We start from the raw sequence: 22,639 nt of genomic DNA on the forward strand, positions 1-22,639 counted from the left end.
CATTTGAGTTTGACTTCATTTTAGTATTTTATTTCCTTCCAGGGAATTTGGATGTTTCAGTCCTGCCTGAATACATCATGAAAAATCAGAAAGTTTATACGCCTCTTCAAGGACGCATTAAGGTCCTCCACTCAACTTCTGGACAAACTACTTCACTGAGCAACTCAACTTCTGGACAAACCACTCCTCTCAACTCAACTTCTGGACAAACCACTCCTCTCAACTCAACCTCTGGACAGACCACTCCACTCAGCAGCTCGGCTCTTGCACAAACCACTCCACTGGTTATTCTGGTCTCACTTGGGCTGCTGTGGTCTCTGTGTGGGAGCATGGAAGGCTGACTTTAACCAGAAACACAACTTAAACTCTTTCTCTCCTAGTGGAGCACAGGTCATCCACAAATCTTTTCCAGTGCTCGCTGATTTGGGCCACTTTCTGCAGCTCCATCTTTACTTCATTTCCTTGGCCTCTATGTCTTGTTGACCTCCTCCAGCTATTTCCGGGTCTTCCTTGTTTTCCCTTTTGGGTTTCATTATAGAGCTTGTCTGGTTAAACTGATTTTGGGCTGTGTCTGATCCAACCCCACTTCCTTTTCCTCATGTGGGTGTCTGTTCTCTCTTGGTTTGTTTCCTTCCATACATCTTTATTTCTGATGGTGTTTGGCCAATGTATCCTGCAGATTTTTCTTGGGCACTTGATGATAAAGGTCTGGACTTTGTTGGTGGAGGATTTTGTTATTCTCCATGTTTCTGAACCATGGAGCAGCACTGATTGAACATTGGTGAGTTTGGTGAGATGGGCCTCAGTGTAACAAAAGTTGCTGTAAACTTTCCAAATTTGGCTTGAATGTATGCATCCGTCCCTCCACCCTTGCCCATAACACCTCTGAGTTAGGTGAAGTTGGTAACGTCTTCTAGCTCTGCCCAAGTCAGATGGAGTCATTGCTGGTGTTGTTAGTGTGCGTTACCCAGGTGTTGTCTATGTTGATGGTGAGGCCATTCTTGGCAGATGTTTTTGCGAGCAGGTTTGTCTTTGCTTGCATTTGTGGGTGGATCATGTTAAGGCTGTGTCATCTGCAAAGTCCAGATCATGTAGCTGGAACCACACCATCCACTGTATTCTCTTGATCTTCTCATGATCCAGTCCAGTAAAAGGAGGAAGAGCAAGGCGGGCAGCAGGCAGTCTGTCTGATGCCAGTGGCCATGGAATAGGTTCTGTGAGGCCGCCATTGTGCACTACTCAACATGATGAGTGTGGGTACATCGTTTGGTGAACTTTGCTGTAATTTTTTGCCTTTGCCTCAGTGACATACAACATGTGTGAATAAAAACATAGTAATTCTTGAGAGTAATTCATCCCCCACCCACCCACCACACAGACATACCCGATCACATATCCCCAAAAGAGAACTCTAGAGAGAAGAGGAAGCAAGAGAGACAAATAGACAGACAGAGACACTAATTATTCATAGGCATGGGAGAACAGGTAGGCCCTAAGCTTGTCTTTAAAGGATGACACAGTTGCAGAGAATCTCAGATCATCAGGCAGTTTGTTCCAGAGAGTGGGGCCGACTGAATATACCTTCAACAAGCTTATTGTGGATCATGGGCACAGTTAGGAGACCAGTGTCTGGTGATCTGAGGGCTATGTAGGCAGTGAGCAGGTTAGAGATGTATTGAGGAGCCGGACCATGAAGTGCTTTGTGAACAGTGAGGAGTATTTTTTAAATCAATTCTGTATTTTATCGCAAGCCAGTGGAGTGTTTTTGACTATGGGAGTAATATGTTCTGTTTTTCTAGTTCCAGTCAGCACTCTGGCTGCAGCATTTTGAATAAGCTGGAGCCATCCCACAGTCTTTTTGGGAAGTCCGGCAAGAAGGGTGTTACTATGGAAGCCCATTTCTGCCACTTGATGGAAAAAAATAAGATCTAATAACTCAAAATAATGAGATACTAAGTCAAAATAATGACTTACTAAGTCAAAATAATGAGATACTAACTCGAAATAATGAGATACTAAGTCGAAATAATGAGATACTATCTAAAAAATAATGAGATACTGAGTCAAAAATAATGAGATACTATCTCAAAAATAATGAGATACTAAGTCAAAATAATGAGATACTATCTCAAAATAATAAGATACTGAGTCAAAATAATGACTTACTAAGCCGAAATAATGAGATACTAAGTCAAAAATAATGAGATACTTAGTCAAAAATAATGAGATACTAAGTCAAAATAATGAGATACTAAGTCAAAAATAATGGGATACTAAGTCAAAATTATGAGATACTTAGTCAAAAATAATGAGATACTTAGTCAAAAATAATGGGATACTAAGTCAAAATTATGAGATACTTAGTCAAAAATAATGAGATACTTAGTCAAAATAATGAGATACTAAGTCAAAATAATGAGATACCAAGTCCAATAATGAGGTGAATGAGTACAGTTACAGCCTTCGACAATCCATACTCTTCATCTCTCACGATGGATAACATCATTGAGGGATACTAACTCAAAACAATGAGGTAATAACTCATGTACATCAAATATGCCACACACTACACTGGTATGGTTTCAAAGTGAAGGAAATAGTGGAGCTATTTGGCGTAGGCCTCCAGACCATCTGTCGGAGGATGCAAAGCAACGGATTGAGGTAACGGTAACAGGCTCCTTATTACTATTATTTGTAAAGGGACCGTGTTCACTACTAAACATATTTGTTGTCATTTGATGCTTTGCGCCAGAGTTAAAGCCTGATCATTGTTGATGTGACTGCTGGAGTGTAAGGCACACCTGGATTTATCAGTTTGGCCAATATCCATATTCACAGCAGCCATTTCAATGTCACTCACCAGGTACAGCTGATGATTTCCAGACCAAAAAGTGTTCAAAACCCGCCAAAACACACACAAAACCACCAAAAATGTTATTACCGCTTGTCATAAGAAAACACAATGCACTCACATGTAAGGTCCTCTTCGCACAAAACACTCATTCAGTGCGCTATACACACACTTTTACAGGGCAGATCTAAATTATATTAGCCTAAATATTTAAGATGATTACTTATGTATGTAATGATTTATTGATATTAAATTGTGCTAATATTTAGATTTTACTCCAGACAGAAGTGTAAGCCGGGTAAGTTGCAGATGTGTGGGCATGGGAATAGTTGCGACTTTTAATATAATTAATTCTCACAATTCATGGAAAACTAGCCCAAATTCTGAACTCGGTCACGAGTGATGCCACACATCATCTACCATGACTCTAGAATTTTGTCATTTTTTTCATGAACATTGAAGATTTATTTAGCAAGAATTTGCATGTATATGTTTAAGGTACCGTTTACAGTCAAACATTTTGATGCACTGTATTTTTGATAAATCAAAAATCTGAGAAACTGTTTTTGTAGGACAGTCTGAAGATGCTCTGTAGCAAGTTTGGTGTCAATTGAGCAAAAATTGTGGGAGGAGATAGGTTTAAATAACTTAATCCATTGGGCCGACTGCCAACAACTTTTTAGGTTTTAGTTGTAATGTCACAGAATACGTGGGTTGACTGTGTGAATCCATCAACACACCTTAAAATATATAAACATTAATTCTGACTGGATTATGTGAACTGCATGTTCTCTAATCCTCACTTGGAGAAAAATAAAGTAGTGGAGCGTTGTTCCAGAGTGCTCTGGCAGCACTAAACCCCTGCTGTTGCCTGAAAAGGACTCAATGCACAATATTCCATTGAGGGACACTGTCACTCCAGCCTGTCCTTTTATGTTCTGAAAATCTTGACGTGCAAACCCATTCTTTGGACAATAAACAAGTTGCAAACTTCCCTCTGCATCATTGGTGAAGAGGAAATACAGCAAAGCTGGACGAACCTGAGTGACAGCAACCCCTTCCACATTCAAGAGTACTGTCCGTGCGGCGTCGGTGGCTTAGTGGTAGAGCAGGCACCCCGTGTACAAGGCTGTTGCCTTAGCGGCCCGGGTTCGGCTCCGGCCTGTGGCCCTTTGCTGCATGTCACCCCCCCCCTCTCTCTCTCTCCCTTTCACACTTGTCTGTCCTATCAATTAAATGCCCCCCCAAAAAAAGAGTACTGTCTGTGGTAGAAACACTAAACTGATCTAGGGTCTAGGTACATGTCCATAGGGGTTACTTTTGGTCCTCAGGGTACTATACTGAAAGTTTTTGTAGACACGGGGCTTAATTGAAACTAAGTGTGAGCGGTACTAACTGAAAACACAGCTCACAAGAACACAAAGATAGATATTAATTGAGTCAGATTAAAAGAAAATTAGATAATTGGGAACCTATCTTACTGGGGACATAGAAACCCTCTTTATATAGAAGTACCAAGTTTTGGAAAATAAATTGACATGAGTGAGAGTATTAAGTATAAAAATTATGATTGTTCCGCAATTCTTGTTCTTATTCCAAACCTTACCAGTAATTATTCCAAATAGTAGTTTTTGGAATACAGTGCTTCCAAACTATTTCAGTCAGGACCACCTTAGTCAAACAAAGCTTTATTTCTTTTGATATTTGGTGGTATGGCTCTATTCTGGGACCTCTCTTGCCCTCCATGCACCGGCGTGGAAAGCTGAAGGCGGAGAGAGCAATCCTCTCTACCCTCCCCACGCCTGCATGGAAAGCTTAAGGCAGACAGAGCAAACCTACTTGACCCCCTGGTACAGAACAAAGCCAGCATCAATGACAAACTGAAATGACATTGATTAGTCAAATACAGCATAAAAGCAAAAGGTGGAGGCAGGTTTCAAAGTGGCTTGCAAAGGAAGCAGCAACAGTAGTTAGACCAGAGCAGTTTAAATAGGGTGTCCGTATTGAGAATTGCCAATTGGTTGCATAGACAGGTGTCATGTGATCTATTAGCAGTTAGCGGAATGGGCTGCTTGAGATCAGCTGATGTAGCTGGGATGTGAGCTGAGCTTGACTCCATGGCCTGCCTGAACTAACGCTATGCTCAATATCTGGAATTGTAAAAGGAAATGAAAAAACATAGTATGCTAACCCAATCTAAAGAGAAGGGTGGGTTTAGATTTTCATTTAATGATTTATATTTATGCTACTCAAGTAGAGAAGATTATGAAATTAATGAATAATGGATGTAAAAACTTAATGTAAACTACAGAAAAACAATCAGAATATCAGTCGGAAACTACCCTACTAGGACATGGATGTAAACTGTTATGGCAACTTGACGGGTTCTTGGAGGCATACAACAGCAGTAGTTTTAGTTACAATTAATATGATAGACTTATTTGAAACATTAAATTTGAAACAAGTTAATTTAGTACAGGTAACAATATATTTTCATGTTTACAGATCTATCTATCTATCTATCTATCTATCTATCTATCTCAATGATCTATCTCATAAAACAACAGAGAGAAGAGTGGAGTCAGAGAATGCATGGGTTAGCCTCAAGCCAACATGGACCGTTAGCTGCAGAGGACCAAGACTATTGACAGTTTATGATCCCTGCAATAAAGATAACTGACAGGTTTTATAACCATCGAACAAACGCTCATTCATTTATGACCAAATCTGTGCCGGGCCACGCCCTTCTTGGGAAACATGGTCACTCCCTATTGGTCAATTGCAAAAACATTTTGGGGACATGCTTCAACAGCTAGATTACAAAAAGCCACTTTGGTGATGTTTGGACAGACTGTACTCCAAATCAATTTACACATGTGGTTTAACATGTCATAAAACATATCCTGTGAATTTTTTAATGATTGAGTTGATATACAGTCTGGTTTGTGTCATGCCAGGCCGGTTTTTTGCTTTTGTAATAATAAAAATAATAATAATAATAATGATAATAGTAATAATAATGCCAGCGTGCACGGTGTGCCAAACTTGCAAAATCTGCCTGGCCACACCCAGTTGGCGCTGCACCTCCGCCTTTAGACGCTTTGCTTAACTAAAGACCGATGTCTTTCTCCCTGATTTTGTGTTTAGATGGGTGGATACAATTTCAGAGTTTAAAAAAACTCCCTACGTTGCAGAACCAATAGTAAATCCGCAGGGCGGTCCTTTGGTGGCTTGCTGAACTCTTGTGCTCGTAAACATAGTCCTTTAGACTTTCCCAGACTATCAGTAGGCGGAGATCTCTGACTGTCTGGTGGCGAGACTACGGGGGAGCATGTCCCCTAGTGATTGATTTGAATGGAGCTTTCAGGGTATCTTTTAGGTGCTAATGTGGACATTTCCTACAAATTTCCTGAAGGTTAGCCCAGTGGCTGTGGAGTTAGGCTTATTGATTTACTGGGCCACACCCTTTTAAGTGAATTGGTATTGGTGTACAATATTATAAAATATAATTATATACCAATATGCTAATAATAACTTTTGATAAGCTAGGTTTAGTAATGATTCACAGAAAACTTCAAATCGGTACAAATCGGACCTAGGGTTTCGGAGAAGAGAGAAGAAGTTCAAAATGGTGGAAAGTCTAGTCTCGTGGACTTAAATGATTCTTGAGGCACATTTGTAGAGTGAGTATTAGATGAATGTCTGTACCAAGTTTGCTGTAAGTCATATTTAAGACGTAGGAGTTATGGCTTTTCAAAACTGATTTCCCCCTATTTGGCTGATTACGGTCATATTTGTTGAGAAGTAAATATGTGTTTCCTTGGCAGTGTCACTCCATGAAAAGTCAAAATTTTAATTGTTAAGGTCATAAGATTGTACTGACCAAATCTGAAGTCAGTCTAATTAGTTACTAGTCCGTGTGTTATTGTACTCAACAAGGCCTCGTATAATATATGTCTGCACTTGTGTTTAATGTGATATCAGAGAGAGCAGTTCTGAATGTCTTTCTGCAGTTCTTGATTAAAATTTACCTTTTGTTGTTCAGGCTTTTGGAAATCACGAGTTTGATAATGGAGTGGAGGGACTCATGAGACCGTTTTTGGAGCAGATCAATTTTATGGTTCTCAGCGCTAACATCAAAACAGACAGAACTCTGGCTTCAACTTTTGGCAGCTCTTATTTACCTCATGAGATCCTTACTGTTGGCAGCGAGAAGGTGGGAGTGATTGGATACACAACACAGGAGACTCCTGTAATTTCTCAGCCTGGTAAGTGGAAGTTTTCCTTGTGATATCTCTGTTTGCTTCTAACTCTGTTTCATGCTCATTTGAAGGCCTTCAAACTGTAAATATGATGATGACATACACACTGTCTCTTAATTTCATGGTCTACATCAGTAGGACATAGAATACACTGTTTCCTGTCCAACTGTCACACAAAGTGAGAGGGAATTTTGATATGCTTAAGAAGAGAGGAGAAAAGAGGAAAAGAAAACATGTTGTGTACAAGATTGTTGAGTAACAAATCTCCAATAAGCATTGTGCTTCATCTGACAGTGTACAAGTTAAATCCTTTATTGTAGTGGATACACAGGGCTGGATCTACTAAGATCCCAATTTGCGTGTACTAATTTGCGTGCGCAATCTAGAATTTTGCATGTGGGGCTGAACTGCGGTTTGTGGGTGATTTACTAAGAGTGATTGCGTAAATGACAACAGGTGCAAACGTGTTGGAGACACCTTATTTAAATGAGGGTTTTGCGTGTTTCATGGTTTGCAGCATGGCGAGTTTGGAGAGAAAGCGCAAAGTGAGATTCGACCCTATGGAATTAGAGATGTTGGTAGATGAGGCCAATAAACACTTAAATGAGCTACAGCAAAGAAACCTGACTGTCTCACAAAGGAATGCTATATGGGAAGAAATCTGTGAAAAAGTAGATGCTGCTAGTAAAACGATGCGAACAGTGGATGAAGTGAAAAAAAGATATCAAGACATCAGAAGAACAAAAGAAAAATTGGCATATAATAAAACGTCTGCAAATAAAACAGGTGGGGGCACAGTAGATGAGATGAACAGCCAGGGACCGGAGAGGGAGGAGAGGTGCGCACGGCGGACAAGTTCCACCTGCGTAAAAGGAAACACAAATCATACACTCAACTGTCACATTTAAGTTTTCTTATATTGGCTGTGAATATTCATTTAGTGTAAAACAGGCTATACGATAAAGAACTGTTTAGTTTTGTTTTTTTGCCACGATAAATGTTAGAAATATAGCCTATATATTTTGTGACTGAAACAATGTGTCTTTAATATGATTTTGTGTGACTTAACATAATTAGACGTTAATGAGACTGAGTATTTCATTTGATAATAATGTTTGGAATCTAGAAAGTCTTTTTTTCAGTAAATGTTGATTTGCTTAACTTTGCAACGCTCTGCAGTTTATTGGGTCACACTAGCACTCGTATTCTAATCTACAGCATATGTTTAATCAAGGTGTGTTTCTGCATTACATAGTATTGAATGAAAATAGAAAAATAAATGCATATACCAAACAGCTCACAAGAAGTGACTTCGAATGAGATTGCTGTGTGTCTGCATCCCCGCAGCATTGGGTTGTTGCTCCATACGAGGGGGGGCAGGTCGGCGTTCTCCTCCGGCATGGCATTATGCTCCAGCCCGTGTTGCTTGGCGATGTTATTGTTGCTTGGCAATGTAGCAGGTCACTACAATCTGGGCCACTTTTTCTGGCCTGTACAGCAGTGCTCCTCCAGTGTGATCCAAACAACGGACCCTGCTCTTCAGGATTCCAAAGGCACGCTCCATAAAATATTCTGTGTACGGATATGGGCCTAGTTGTACTTTATCTCTCCGGCAGTGGTCGGGTTGAGAACGGGTGTCTGGAGGAAGGGGTGTAGGGGGTATGCACTATCACCTTAAAAAACATATGAATCAATATGAAACACGCTCTTGTTTTTAATGTAATTATTTCACAAAGGATTTTACAGATTGACTCACCTACAAGCCAGCCATCTCCAAACTCGCCATCTTGCAACTTGGAAAACAGAAAACAGATTCTCAGAATAAAAGAATCGTGTACTGACCCGGGATATTTTGCCACAACATTGGTAATGATGCCTGTGGCATCACAAACGCACTGCACATTCAATGAATGCGTGTGTTAGCGATTTCTGGACTCATTCAAGGAGTAATAGCTACCGTACGCTGGAATGACCCAGTTGCAAAAAAAAACCGGAAACTTGCAAGGAGTTTTGTCATTGCAGGTATTGCGTGACTCCTTCTCGTGGCTGGCTCCGAATCCGCTCTGAGTTCTTCCAACAGTTCCAAAATGGCAATGCTGGATAGGCGATATGTTTTAATGATTGTTCCCTCATTTCATTCCTTTGACACGTGTTAAATATAGACGCAGTTTCTATTTGCAAAATTGCTTTCAGGTTTGATAAATCAGTTTGCGTGTGCTAAATTAATATATTTACATTTTCTCCTCCCAGCACATGCACAATTGCGTGTAAACGCCCCATATTGCATATTCATTGCAGCAAACGTACTAACTGGATGCAGACACGCTATTTTGCACATTTGAAAGACGCAACCCTTAGTGCGCACTGTTAGTAAATCAGTTTGTACATGTTTTATACACGCAAACCTTTAGTGGATCCGGCCCATAGTCTAAAAAAATGTGCAGGAAAAAAGCTTCCTGAGAGAAGTGCTAAAAATTTGGGGCATAGAATTCCCAGGAGAAGTTATGTGTTGCCTAACTAGAAAACAGTGTTTAACTAGTGGAATAATTGATTAAAAAAAAGGATCGGTAATGTAACAGAATAAAAGCACTCGACAAGACTATGAAACTTTGTAGCACGTTTGCAACACACCACAAAATCACCACGGCACCACGGCTCTCTTTGGATCTCTTTTACTGAATGAGTCTGTAATGGTACAACATGTGACAGGGACTGCATCAGTTCACACCCTTCTCTCCTCTCAGGATACTGTCTCTCTCAGCTCCAAATGCAGACTGAGTACAACAAAACATTTATACAATTTCTATAGCACATAAATAAAATGAACAGCATGATCAACATGATCAAGCATGAATTGAAACGATCGTATAGTGGTTATATATTTTTTTCCAATCATACCTGTAATGGTACAACATGTGACACGGACTGCATCAGTTCACATCCTTCTGTCCTCTCAGGATACTGTAAAGGATGCATAAAATAACAAAGTAGAACAAATGACAAAAATAAATATGCCCTGTCTCACATGTCTAATTCATCACAGAGTAAGCACATTGACCTTGTGTGCACTTACACACACACATACTCAACATTAGACAAATAAAAATACACTTTACATTCATTTTATACAAATCCCAGAGAAAAACTATATTTCCCATAATGCCTTGCGTCGCCAAGCGCGACTTGATGCGAGCAGCGGCACTTCAAAGGAACACAGTTGAAAACAATGCAACGCTAACTTCTGAGGTAACGTCAAAACGCTTTACAGTACAGACTTGTGCTTTATGCATTACAACTGTCTTACATAGCTCTTTGAAATATCATTACAATGCTGTGTTTTAAACACTAGGACAACTTTTAGAAGCTAATTTGCTCCGTCAGCATACCTGTCTCTCTCAGCTCCAAATGCAGACTGAGAGAGAACTTCTAAACCTGTCTCTCTCAGCTCCAAATGCAGACTGAGAGAGAACTTCTAATGCGCATGTACCACAGCGCGGCAGGGAGTGTTCACTGACCAAAATACTCAACATGTTCTCATGAAAATAAAGGTACATAAATATTACTCCTTTGTTAATACTGGAAACAGTCTCACAACAAGGTTATGATTGACCTAACATAATCATTGAGTGTTAAATAAAATTATAAAAGTATGATAAATCTGTATATCCCTCCTCTCACTGTCAGCAATTGGCACGTACCAACTCACTTATTGAATAGGGGCTTAAAGTTAGCTGGAATACCAAAACACACTATTACAACTTGATGACAAAAAACCCCTTCTTGTTTCAGCGGGGTTGCAAATCTTATTAACTTTAGGATGCAGATTTTTTTGCACATATTTATAAAGCTAAGAGAACTGACTCTTCAGCATCAGCATCAGGGTTCTCATCATCTCATCTCAGATCTGGGTCAGGCCATAATGTCTCATCAGCATTACACATTATGTTTGGTCTTGGCAGTCAGAATGGGAAAAAATTCCCCTGTGTGTCTTATCCAACCCTGGATAGATTGGATAGACACAACACTATAGGCAACCACCATTGGTGAAATGCTGATGCTGTCAGTTCATTGGAGGATGACCTGATCTTCAACAATGCAGGTTCGATTTTCCCTCACATGGATAGTATTTGTCGAAACATAAATTTAAAGGTGTGGAGCTGGGCCAGAAAGCTTGCGACCTCGTTCCCATCTTCTCGAACAAATTTTCTTTGTTTCCTATTAAATATCAAAAACTCAAATACTCAGAGGTAAAAAAAATCACTGGAGACACGTAGAATCAGATGCAACTGAGTTTAATGTTCTCGCAGGCAACAAACACATCAACTCAATGAGTCAAGCTCCGGAGCAGGACTGGAATTTCTTTGTTTGCGCACTCGTTTTTATTGTGAAGATTTCTGCTGGTCGTCTTTTTCTTAATCCTTCCCACTTGGCTCTGATCGTAACGGTGTCACATTTCTGCTGAGTTTCCACTTTTTTTCCTTTCATCCTAAACCCCGCTTCTTTACTTGTACTCGTAATGCTTTCCTGGGCAGTCTAAGACCGCCTCCTCTTACCAGGGTCATATCAGGACAAGCTGGAATTCCCCTAACTTTCCACCAGTGTTTCTGAGCCCATTGTCATGCTATTTTTAGAAATGATGCCTAGGTACTTCTCGACCGCAATACTTAAGTGCTCAGTGAGTGTGTGTGTCATAAGAATACATAAAATAATAAACCAGTGTGTGATTTGTCAGTTGCACAGAGTACATTGCTTCAACACGTATCTTTAAAGGTCAACTTAAAGGTACAGTATAAACACTACAGTAAACATTACACTACATATTACTCTCAATCCCCATATTTCCCAGGGCAGTCTCCTACTCAGCTGTGAGAAGGCTCTGCCTACCTCCGACTGATGGACACTCTTAGTTACTGACCTCTGTTCATCGTACAGATTCAGTCTACATGCACATCATTATAGTATCACAGTACCAACCGGCAAACAACGGATGCAGCTGTGTAATGGTTAAGGTTGGGTTGCGCTAGCTAGCTAATTTCTGTCTTATTTGTGATCTGATAAACAGTAAATTCCTCAAATTCAGTGGCCCATATCATAAATGCTGAAAAAAAGAGCAGGGACGTCAAACTCATTTTAGTTGATGGGCCACATATACTGTTTCTCCACTCTTGCTGGCTTGCCCTGACTTGGTATGACTTGGCATGTCAGCCGAGCACAGCAGGGATTTTTTGTCTCTATTACAACAGGGCTATCTGCTGGAAGGTTTGTCTTTAACTGGTTGTCTTTAGTTATGACATTTAAAAGCAGCAGGCTGACCCATAACGAAGGCCCCTCATTATTTTGCTGCAAGTGTTTTCTGTAATACAGCAGGGCAGGTAAAAGAAGTTTACCTGTTGGAGGTGAGCTGTTTACAGAGGTGCATTAACAGCCTGTTGTCTGCAGCATTTTATCTTCTCACTGTGGCTGTTTCTGCTTGGACTTGTCCTCCCCACGGTATTAGTAGACTTGTTTTTAATGAAGAAAGCTGCTAACGAAGTTCCACTAATTTGTCGATGAACACATTTTATTTCCTATAGATTCTGCAATAAATGTCCCTCATTATTTTGTTATCTAAAAGCTTTTGTTGTGGAGCAGAAAAATAAGGAAATGTTGGGTTTTCATCAGCAGTAACTTAACATAAATACTATAGAGCTGAAAGTGAACATGATAATTAAAGAAGATATCTAAAAGTAAAAACAGGGATGCAGGACAGATACTAAATTCCAAACCACAGAGATTCAGTTAGAAGCTACAAAGGTATTGAGAGCTGAGACTTTAAAAACATTGTTCTCTCTGGTCTCCTGCACAGACATGAATTGAGTATAGCAACACACACTTGTTTGAGGGGAGAAGGGGGTTGTCAGGGGTTAGTGAGATGTCACCGCTACCCACTTGGAGGCAATCGGGCGCACTTTTGGCCCTACTCCAGAGATTGTCCATCTTGAGCACAGTTCAGCTCGGCATGTTAAAACTGACAAAGGAAATGCAAATTAGTGTGGCATGGTTTGACTCAGCACGGCCAAAACTGCCAATGTCAAACCCCAAGTACAACCCAATTTTATCTCACATGGGCTGAACCAGGAAAACCATTGCATAATAACCCGCAAATAAAAGAACTCCAATTTTCTTTTCTTTTAGTGTAAAGAAGTACAACTACATAATTAAAATGTTCGTCGATTTACAAAACAGATGATGTACAACATGTTGCATTTTTTTTCCCAAGGAGAAAGAACACTGGGGCTGGTTTGTTCACTTTATTAGCCAACATTACAACAAGCAACCAACACCAGATCCATGCAGTGTAGCTTAGTTACAGCTAGCTGGCTAACCTTAACTTGCTTGCTCTCTAACATTATCATTGCACATTTGTTTAAAAGTGCCTCCACCAACTACATACAGTATGCAGACTACTACAAAAATTGTCAACAGAGAATTGCGTAAATCATTCAGGAGATAAAGTCGTCATTTAAACTGGCGTGTGAAACAAAAGAACAGAATATCAAGTGGGTCGAAAGAGGGAGGTAACAGAAAATCAACTACTAAGTTGAAGTAGGGTGAAATACACAAACAAATCCAGATTTTGTACCTCAGATGAGAGAAGAATTATAAACAACTCACTTATGAAAAAGCAACAAACCCACTGTTTCTTTGGCTAAAGGCTCCAAAAATCTGAGACTCGGTAGATTCTAATATGCTTCAAGATATGGATAAAGTCAAGTTTTATAAATTAAATGCACAAACTGCTACCTGAAAATATCAACTGTTTCAATAAAGAGAAAATCAATATGACTTGAGAGGAATAGACATATTTAAAAAAAGGGTCAGGACTGACAATGTTTCCAAATGTAGACCGACCCTCTCTGTCCATGTTTCTTCTACAAGACCACACCTGCAGTTCGAGAACGAGGTGACTGCTGTGCGGCTGCAGGTGGAGGAACTGCAGAAGCAGGGAGTCAATAAGATCATCGCCCTGGGTCACGCAGGCATTGATGTGGATAAGGAGATCGCCAAGAAGGTCAGCGGAGTCGACCTTGTCATTGGTGGACACAGCGACACTTTCCTCTATACAGGTACGGAGGTGAATACAGCTGTTAGTGTCAGTGGTGGGAGTACTCACATCCTTTAACTTTTGTAAAAGTAGAAATAACACAGTCTAAAAACACTCCAGTATGAGTAAAAGTCCTGTATTGAAAATGTTACTCAAGTAAAAGTGTTTAAGTGTTATCAGCAGAATGTACCTAAAGTATCAAAAGCCTACACACAGTAAAGCTTACAACATACGTCTGTTCACGCATTATTCCAGGATGATCCGGCATGCCTCAAACCAACTCTTCCCTCCATCCCTTCAAGGATTGATAACGTAACAACTGGGCATAGCTTTATAACAGCTGTACAAGCTAAGCAAGACTGTTTAACTTGTTGAGTGTGATTTAATGCTGTTTACTGAGTCACTGTTGTGATTGTTTGCAGTGAGGTTTTTGGTTAGTTGGCTTCGTCAAAGCTAAGTGATGTTAGCTTGCTAATGCTGTTCACAGACAACGTCTTGCATGTAACTAAACATCCTCTGCACTAATCCACACCCTTTGCAACACATATCACATTCACATAGACTCATTTACAAATAGGCTTTCAACAGAGCTACACCCAAAGAGGCAACTCAAAGTTCCCGCTCTCTTTTCCTTTGTCTTTGTCCTGACCACATGGTCAGGCAACACCTACCCCGATCTGAAGCCAGCTTTGATTGGGCCATCTTGTAGTTCTCTGTTGTCAGCCATTTTGTTTGTAGGCCAAACGGCCCTTTGATTACCACACCCGCCTTTGCCTCTCTCTCTCTCTTTCTCTCTCTCTCTCTCTCTCTCTCTCTCTCTCTCTCTCTCTCACTTCAGACGTCCGAGCACTATTACTGAGTGCACATTTTAAGTTTACAATGTAGATTAAAAAAATAATCAATAGGTTGATCTATAATGAACAGATTTAGTTGAAGCCATAGCATCATTGGACATTTTAACAAACATTGTAGATTTCATCACAGTCACTGTATCTATCTTTCTTTCTGTCCTTTATTTTTCAGGATCCCCTCCCTCTACTGAAGTCCCTGCTGGTTCTTATCTACTCATGGTGCAATCAGATGATGGGCGGCAGGTTCCTGTTGTGCAGGCCTATGCCTTTGGAAAATATCTGGGTAATCTGAAGGTGACCTTTGATGATAAAGGCAATGTAGTAAATACAACAGGAAACCCCATCCTGCTGGACAGCAGCATTCCACAGGGTAAAGACACCAAAACAAAATCTGCCTCTCTTGTTTTCTATTTAGTTTTTGTCTCAGTCTGATTCCTCTCAGCTTTTTGACGTTACTTTGTTCCTGTTGGGCGTTTTATTCCCTCTTTATGTTGCAGGGAGAAATACTTTCCTGAAGTCCTTTTCAGACATGCCATACATAACTTCATCTGTCTCCAGATCCAGAAGTTCTTGCTGACGTGGAGGAATGGAAAAAGGGTCTGGCCAACTACTTGACTCAGGTGGTGGGAAACACTCTGGTCTTCCTGAACGCGTCACGTGAGGAGTGTCGATTTGGGGAATGCAACATGGGGAACTTGATTTGTGATGCTATGGTACGAATTTAATGTTGACATCTGTAGCAGTGCAGAGAACATAAAATAAAGGGACTGCAAATGAAAATTAGCTTTAAAGGAGCAGTGTGTAGGATTTAATGGCATCTAATGGTGAGGCTGCAAATTACAACCAACTGAATATTAAGTAGTAGTAGTAGTAGTAGAGTAATAGCCTGAATGCAATGCTGTATCATTTCCAAACTCAGATCTATTTAGTGGTGTAATGTAACCAATTAGTAACACTTTGTTACAGCACTTAAGTTTTTTCAGGGAATACCTGTACTTTACTTGAGTTTTTATATTTCTGTCAACTTTGACTTTTACTCCGCTACATTTCCGAAAGAACATGTATACTTTTGCTCCAAAACATTTCGCCAAAGCATCTTTGTTACTTAGCTACTACAGCAATACAATCAGAAGGTTTGGCCATTCAGTGGTCCTAGCTTGTGAGTAAGATCATAGGTTAATCACGGAAGGGCAAGATAATACAATATGGTACTCTCAAGCTAGGTTTCGATTTCCAGTCAAGTCCAGACTGCATGCCAGATTAGATGCTACATGCTAGTGACTACATGAGTAGAATTCCACTGGACAATGAGACCAACTTCATGATGGAAGCAGAAAGTAACTCCCCACAGCAGAGAGGGAGAATAGTGATTCAAAGAGATAAATATTTTTGACAGGTAACTGTGCAGTAACGGCTCCACTGCAGTGTGTCAGTCCTTTTCTCTAAGAGTAATGTACGCTCCTTTTTTAAGGTTTTGTACATGTTAAGAAGAAATAACCATCATGATTCTAACATTTCTGAATGCTTGCTTTTTTATGTACAGCATTGTACTTTTACTCTCAATACTTAAGTAAAGTGGCCCTTTCATACAAAACCATTTCAGAAAACATTACATTTCACAAAACACAAAAATGTTTCACAAAACACAACAACACTTCCCAAAGCACTTTAGAAAGCACTAAAACATTTTGGAAAACACTACAACATTCCAGAAAACCTTACATATTTCAGAAAACACTACAATATTTCACAAAACACAAAAACATTTCACAAAACACCACAACATTTTGGAAAACACAACAGTTCATAAAACACTTCAGAAAACACAACATTTACAAAACTCTACAGCATTTCACAAAACACATTTTTAAAAAAAAAAAAATTACATTTCAGAAAACACAAACATTTCACAAAAAACACATTTCAAAAAACGCTGTAATATTTCACAAAACACAACATTTCAGAAAACACCACAACATTTCAGAAAACACTAAAACATTTCACAAAAACATAACATTTCAAAAACCACTATAACATTTCCAAAACACCACAACATTTTGGAAAACACAACAGTTCATAAAACACTTCAGAAAACACAACATTTACAAAACTCTACAGCATTTCACAAAACACATTTTTAAAAAAAAAAAATTACATTTCAGAAAACACAAACATTTCACAAAAAACACATTTCAAAAAACACCACAACATTTCAGAAAACACTAAAACATTTCACAAAAACATAACATTTCAAAAACCACTATAACATTTCACAAAACACCACAACATTTCACAAATGTTTTCTATTTGTAAGACTTATCCGACATAGCAACAGTAACTAAGGGGTGGGACTTAGGTGTGGTCAATTGTAAATCAATGTTACCACGAGAGGTCCTTGAGCTTGCAGTCATAAATGTGCACACAGATATAAGGTTACTCGGCCCAGTTGTGTGCAGAATTAGTGCGGGCAGACAGATACATATACGCACACTCAAACATTCATGCATATACATGACCAAACACCATTCCTCCAGGCTTACGCATAGCGGAGAGAATAATACATCCATGGATTAGACATTTTGCAAAGTCTAGTGGAAAACGTAGTTGCAGGTGACTTCTGGATTTGAAATTAAGCATTTGAAAGTAAAAACTAAAACTGCTAAGTATTTATTTAAATTTAGAAATGAAATGATGAAAAACACTGATAGCAAACTATGCATATAGGGCGTCCTGCACCTTCTTTGGAGATAAGTTTCAGGGGTATTGAAGGGGATTGAATGTGGATTGGAGAAATGAGGGGACACACACACACACACACACACACACACACAAACTGCTTTCCTAATTATAGTAGTAGGATAAAGATAAAATCCCTGTGTGACTGAGACAATCTGTTTCTCACTTCCTTTTTTCAGGTCGACAACAACATCAGGTTCTCAGACAGTGTTCAGTGGAACCACGTCAGTGCCAGCATCTTCAACGCAGGAGGCATTCGCAAGTCTATTGATGAACGTACCAGGAACGGTGTGTCACTCATTTTTATGGAAGAAAAATTAAAACAGAAAGATATTAAATAATCTGAGCCAGAAAGTGCCAGGAAAAATGAGATGATTTTGTGTTGAAAAATAAATGTACTCAGTCTGTCTTCTCTTCTCAACAATTACTCTACAGTATATCAAGAATTAAGAAAATTGTCTCAGCCCGAAACTAAACGTGGAGAATTCAGCTATATTTTCTACATATCTGAAACAACCAGAACCTCAAAAAACAGTGCTGATGTGTTGTCTGCAGGTTCAATCACCATGGAGGACGTGATCGCCGTCTTACCTTTTGGAAATACTTTTGACCTGCTGGAGCTGAATGGATCGACACTGTTTAAAATCTTTGAACACTCATTGAAACAATATGGCCAGGACCCAGGAGAGTTCCTCCAAGTATCAGGTATCTTTCATTTTTTTCATTGGTTTTATCTGTATATACATATTATAAACAGATATTAGGACTTCAATCTATTGTGAAGAGAAGATGATGCACTTTCTGCAGTGATTACATTTCTTCACAGTGAAAGAATGATGTGAAAAAAGTCACATAACCTTGTAAAACAAAGTGGGTTTTTTTCTACATTTACAAAACATTGGTTTTTGTTTAAAATAAATAAATGAGATAATAACCTGTTAATTAGAGAGCTTTAGAGCTACTGGTAGGTGGATTTTGTCTTACTGTCATACTCTGCTACTGACATAGCTCAGTTGGTACCACAAAGATATTCAAGGTTGATTCTCAGATGTGTATTGTTGGATAAGTTTCCATGTCCTCAAACAGGAATTCAATTAGAGTCTGCGTGCAGTGTCGAGTTCCTCGCTACAAACCTGTTCAGCCCGAGATGGTTTATAAAGTGGTGATGCCATCCTTCATAGCGCAGGGTGGAGATAGATACTCCATGATCCCAGACGAGAAGCTCAACCACGACACCGGTGAGACGTTTGTTTGGTTGATAAATTTTGTAAGGCTATTGTTCATTTGAGTTTGACTTCATTTTAGTATTTTATTTCCTTCCAGGGAATTTGGACATTTCAGTCCTGTCTGAATACATCATGAAAAATCAGAAAGTTTATACGCCTCTTCAAGGACGCATTAAGGTCCTCCACTCAACTTCTGGACAAACTACTTCACTGAGCAACTCAACTTCTGGACTAACCACTCCTCTCAACTCAACCTCTGGACAGACCACTCCACTCAGCAGCTCGGCTCTTGGACAAACCACTCCACTGGTTATTTTGGTATCACTTGGGCTGCTGTGGTCTCTGTGTGGGAGCATGGAAGGCTGACTTTAACCAGAAATACAACTTAAACCCTTTCTCTCCTAGTGGAGCACAGGTCATCCACAATTCTTCCCCAGTGCTCTCTGTTTTGGGCCACTTTCTGCAGTTCCAATTTTACGTCACTTTCTTGGCCTCTATGTCTTGTGACCTCCATTTGTTTCTGGGTCTTCCTTGTTTTCTCTTCCCTTGTGAATTTCATATTAGAGCCTGTCTGGTTTCATTGATTTTGGGCTTCCTTAGGGTGTGTCCGATCCAACCCAACTTCCTTTTCCTTATGTGGGTGTTCTCTCTTGGTTTGTTTCCTCCCACACATCTTTATTTGTGATGGTGTTTGGCCAATGTATCTTATAGATGGTTCTTAGGCACTTTGTGATAAAGGTCTGGACTTTGTTGGTGGAGGATTTTGTTCTGAACCATGGAGCAGCACTGATTGAACATTGGTGAGTTTGGTGAGATGGGCCTCAGTGTAACAAAAGCTGTTCTAAGCTTCCCAAATTGGGCTTGAATGTCTGCATCTGTCCCTCCACCCTTGCCCACAACACCTGAGTTAGGTGAAGTTGGTAACGTCTTCTAGCTCTGCTCCAGTCAGATGGAGTCATTGATGGTGTTGTTGGTGTGCATTACTCTGGTGTTGTCTATGTTGATGGTGAGGCCATTCTTGGCAGATGTTGTTGCTAGCAGGTCTGTCTTTGCTTGCATCTGTGGGTGGGTGGGTGGATCATGTTAAGGCTGTGTCATCTGCAAAGTCCAGATCATCTAGCTGGGACCACAGCATCCACTGTATTCCACATCTTCTCATGATCCAGTCCACTGCCAGGAGAAAGGGCAAGGGGGACACCAGGCAGTCTGTCTGATGCCAGTGGCCATGGAAAAGGTTCTGTGAGGCCGCTATTGTGCACTGCTCTACATGATGAGTGTTGGAACATCATCTGATGAACTTTGCTGTATGCCGTGACATCCCATGAGAGCCCAAAGGGGGTTTAGGTCCAAGCTGTCAGAGGCTGTCTGAAAGTCTGTAACTGTGATGTAAAGAGATGTGTTCCAGAAACAAGAGAGGACAGAAAATGTTTTTTCAAACGAACTGGACATGAAATTGAACAACAGGACCGGTGAATGTAACTCTTAATGGGACTTAAAATCTCACTTCTGAAAAATAAGATTTTGATTTTACTTTTCATTAAATCAAGCAAGAGATCCTTACATGTCTTTCTTGAAACATGAAATAAAAACACCCTTAACACAGTAGTTAAGATCTTAGATTTTAAATTTTACTAGTTTTAATGTTTCTGTGGTGGCAATTTTAAAAATATTGATGCATTACAAACCTTTAAAATGAATATGGTTTGAGTCATTAGCTTGACTGACTGGTAATTTAGTTCACTCATATATTTGATTTATTCCACTAAATTATGTACATCTGACTTCTTTTGCACAGTGACTGTTTATTTCTTCACTGTAGTTCATTTTGCCTGAATATCTTGCATGTTAATATTGGACTTGCTGTTGAGTAGGGTTGCCCCCTGAAAGTTGAAAAATAAAATACTTACTGGTTAATGCTAATACTTACTGAGAACATATGTTTTTTCTTAGAGGAATTACTATATTCTAGGTACTTTGTAACTACTAGGTACTTATGAGATATTTTAGAGGAATGGAGAAACTACTTATACTGTAAGTATTTTGCAAGCAGGATATTTTAGGGGAAAGGGAAATTACTTGCAGTGTAAGTCTTTTTTTAAGTACTGGGTACCTACAGGGTACACTAATGTTACAGAGCCTAACAACTGAAAACAGTGACATCCTGTGGTAGTGGTATAGTATAAGGTATTTCACAGTTGATGTGCTATGAAAAGTTAATATTGACTGGTTATGGATAAAGTAGTCTGCAAACAACTTCTGCCCTTAGTAATAGTCTATAAGTTTCTGTAGTTTACATTACAGGGATTTATTATGTCGTCCACTTCATAGTGTTTTGGAATAAAAAAAGCTTGTTGTAGAGCAGAGTAAACAATCAGCAGATGTGACCCCTGCTAGCTAACTTATGAATAGCTTGTCGGCCATGTTGTTGCTCTGCTCTCCCTGCACCAGTTTTAGCTGCTCTCTTTCAACCTTGTTAGGCTGAAAAATAAAACGAGCATGCAGGCTGAAAGTCATCATGCTTTTCTGTCAGGAGATACAGTGACTGAAACCATAGAGGGGTGAGTCAGAAAACATAGAGATAATGATTTGCTGAGTCGAGGAAAACTCCGCTAGCCACTAGGCTAATTTATGCAATGTTAAATGCCATGGGCTTATACACTGCTCAAGTCTTATCTCAATGCGCTTTTACATACAAGATGTGTGAATAAAAACATATTACGTCTTGAGAGTAATTCATCCCCCGCCCACCCACCTGCACAGAAATACGCTTGACTTAAAGGCTGACACAGTTGCGGAGAATCTCAGATCATCAGGCAGTTTGTTCCAGAGAGTGGGGCTGACTGAATGCACCTTCAACAAATTTATTATGGAGACCAGTGTCTGATGATCTGAGGATTCTGGGGGGTATGTAGGCGGTGAGCAGGTCAGAGATGTATTTAGGAGCCAGACCATTAAGTGCTTTGTGAGCAGTGAGGAGTATTTTTAAATCAATTCTGTATTTTATCGGAAGCCAGTGGAGTGTTTTTGAGTATGGGAGTAATATGTCCTGTTTTTCTAGTTTCAGTCAGCACTCTGGCTGCAACATTTTGAGTAAGTTGGAGCCATCCCACAGTCTTTTTGGGGAGTCCGGCAAGAAGGGTGTTACAGTGAGCTAGTCTGGAGGAGATGAAAGCATTAACCAGTTTGTCAGCGTCTGACTGAGACAGGGTGGATCTAACTTTGGAAATGTTTTTAAGGTGGTAAAATGCTGTTTTTGTGTTACTTGTAATATGGCTTGTAAAGTTGAGTTCTGGGTCCATGATAACGCTTACATTTCTGACCTGCTCACTGGGTTTTAGTTTAGAACTGATCTCCTCCCTCTGATGTTTGGCACCCACCACATCTTCATCAGAGGAGGAGAAAAAGAACATGACAAAGAAAAGCAACAAAACAACCCAATTTGAAAGCAAAGAAGTAATACATAATATCAATAAATAACTACTTAAAGGGCCAGTGTGTAATATTTGGCATGGTTTATTGTCAAATCTGAATCTGAATCTTCTACCCATTAATATGTTTATACAAGTGTATAATCGCTATAAAATAAAATTCGTTTGGTTTTTGTAGCCTTATAATTATGATTTTATATA

The 22,639-nt window shown here is 39.6% G+C and overlaps 2 protein-coding genes across 2 annotated transcripts in view; both read left to right on the top strand.

Moving 5' to 3' along the window:
* Positions 1–19,522, top strand: part of LOC126384242 (snake venom 5'-nucleotidase-like) — a 39,152-nt gene extending 19,630 nt beyond the window's left edge. Inside the window, exons 9-10 of the mRNA XM_050035204.1 lie at positions 43–390; positions 19,426–19,522. Of these exons, the coding sequence (XP_049891161.1) occupies positions 43–341 (299 nt within the window). The 3' untranslated portion in view covers positions 342–390; positions 19,426–19,522. The remainder of the gene's footprint in view (positions 1–42; positions 391–19,425) is intronic.
* Positions 358–14,171, top strand: LOC126384191 (5'-nucleotidase-like). Its single transcript, XM_050035144.1, has 3 exons — positions 358–1,253; positions 6,897–7,119; positions 14,032–14,171. The coding sequence occupies exons 1-3, from the start codon at positions 1,245–1,247 to the stop codon at positions 14,058–14,060; spliced, it is 261 nt and encodes an 86-aa protein (XP_049891101.1). The 5' UTR covers positions 358–1,244; the 3' UTR covers positions 14,061–14,171.
* Positions 19,523–22,639: the final 3,117 nt, after the last annotated feature.

Source organism: Epinephelus moara, chromosome 22 (genome assembly GCF_006386435.1).
Source record: "Epinephelus moara isolate mb chromosome 22, YSFRI_EMoa_1.0, whole genome shotgun sequence".
NCBI lineage: Eukaryota > Metazoa > Chordata > Actinopteri > Perciformes > Serranidae > Epinephelus > Epinephelus moara.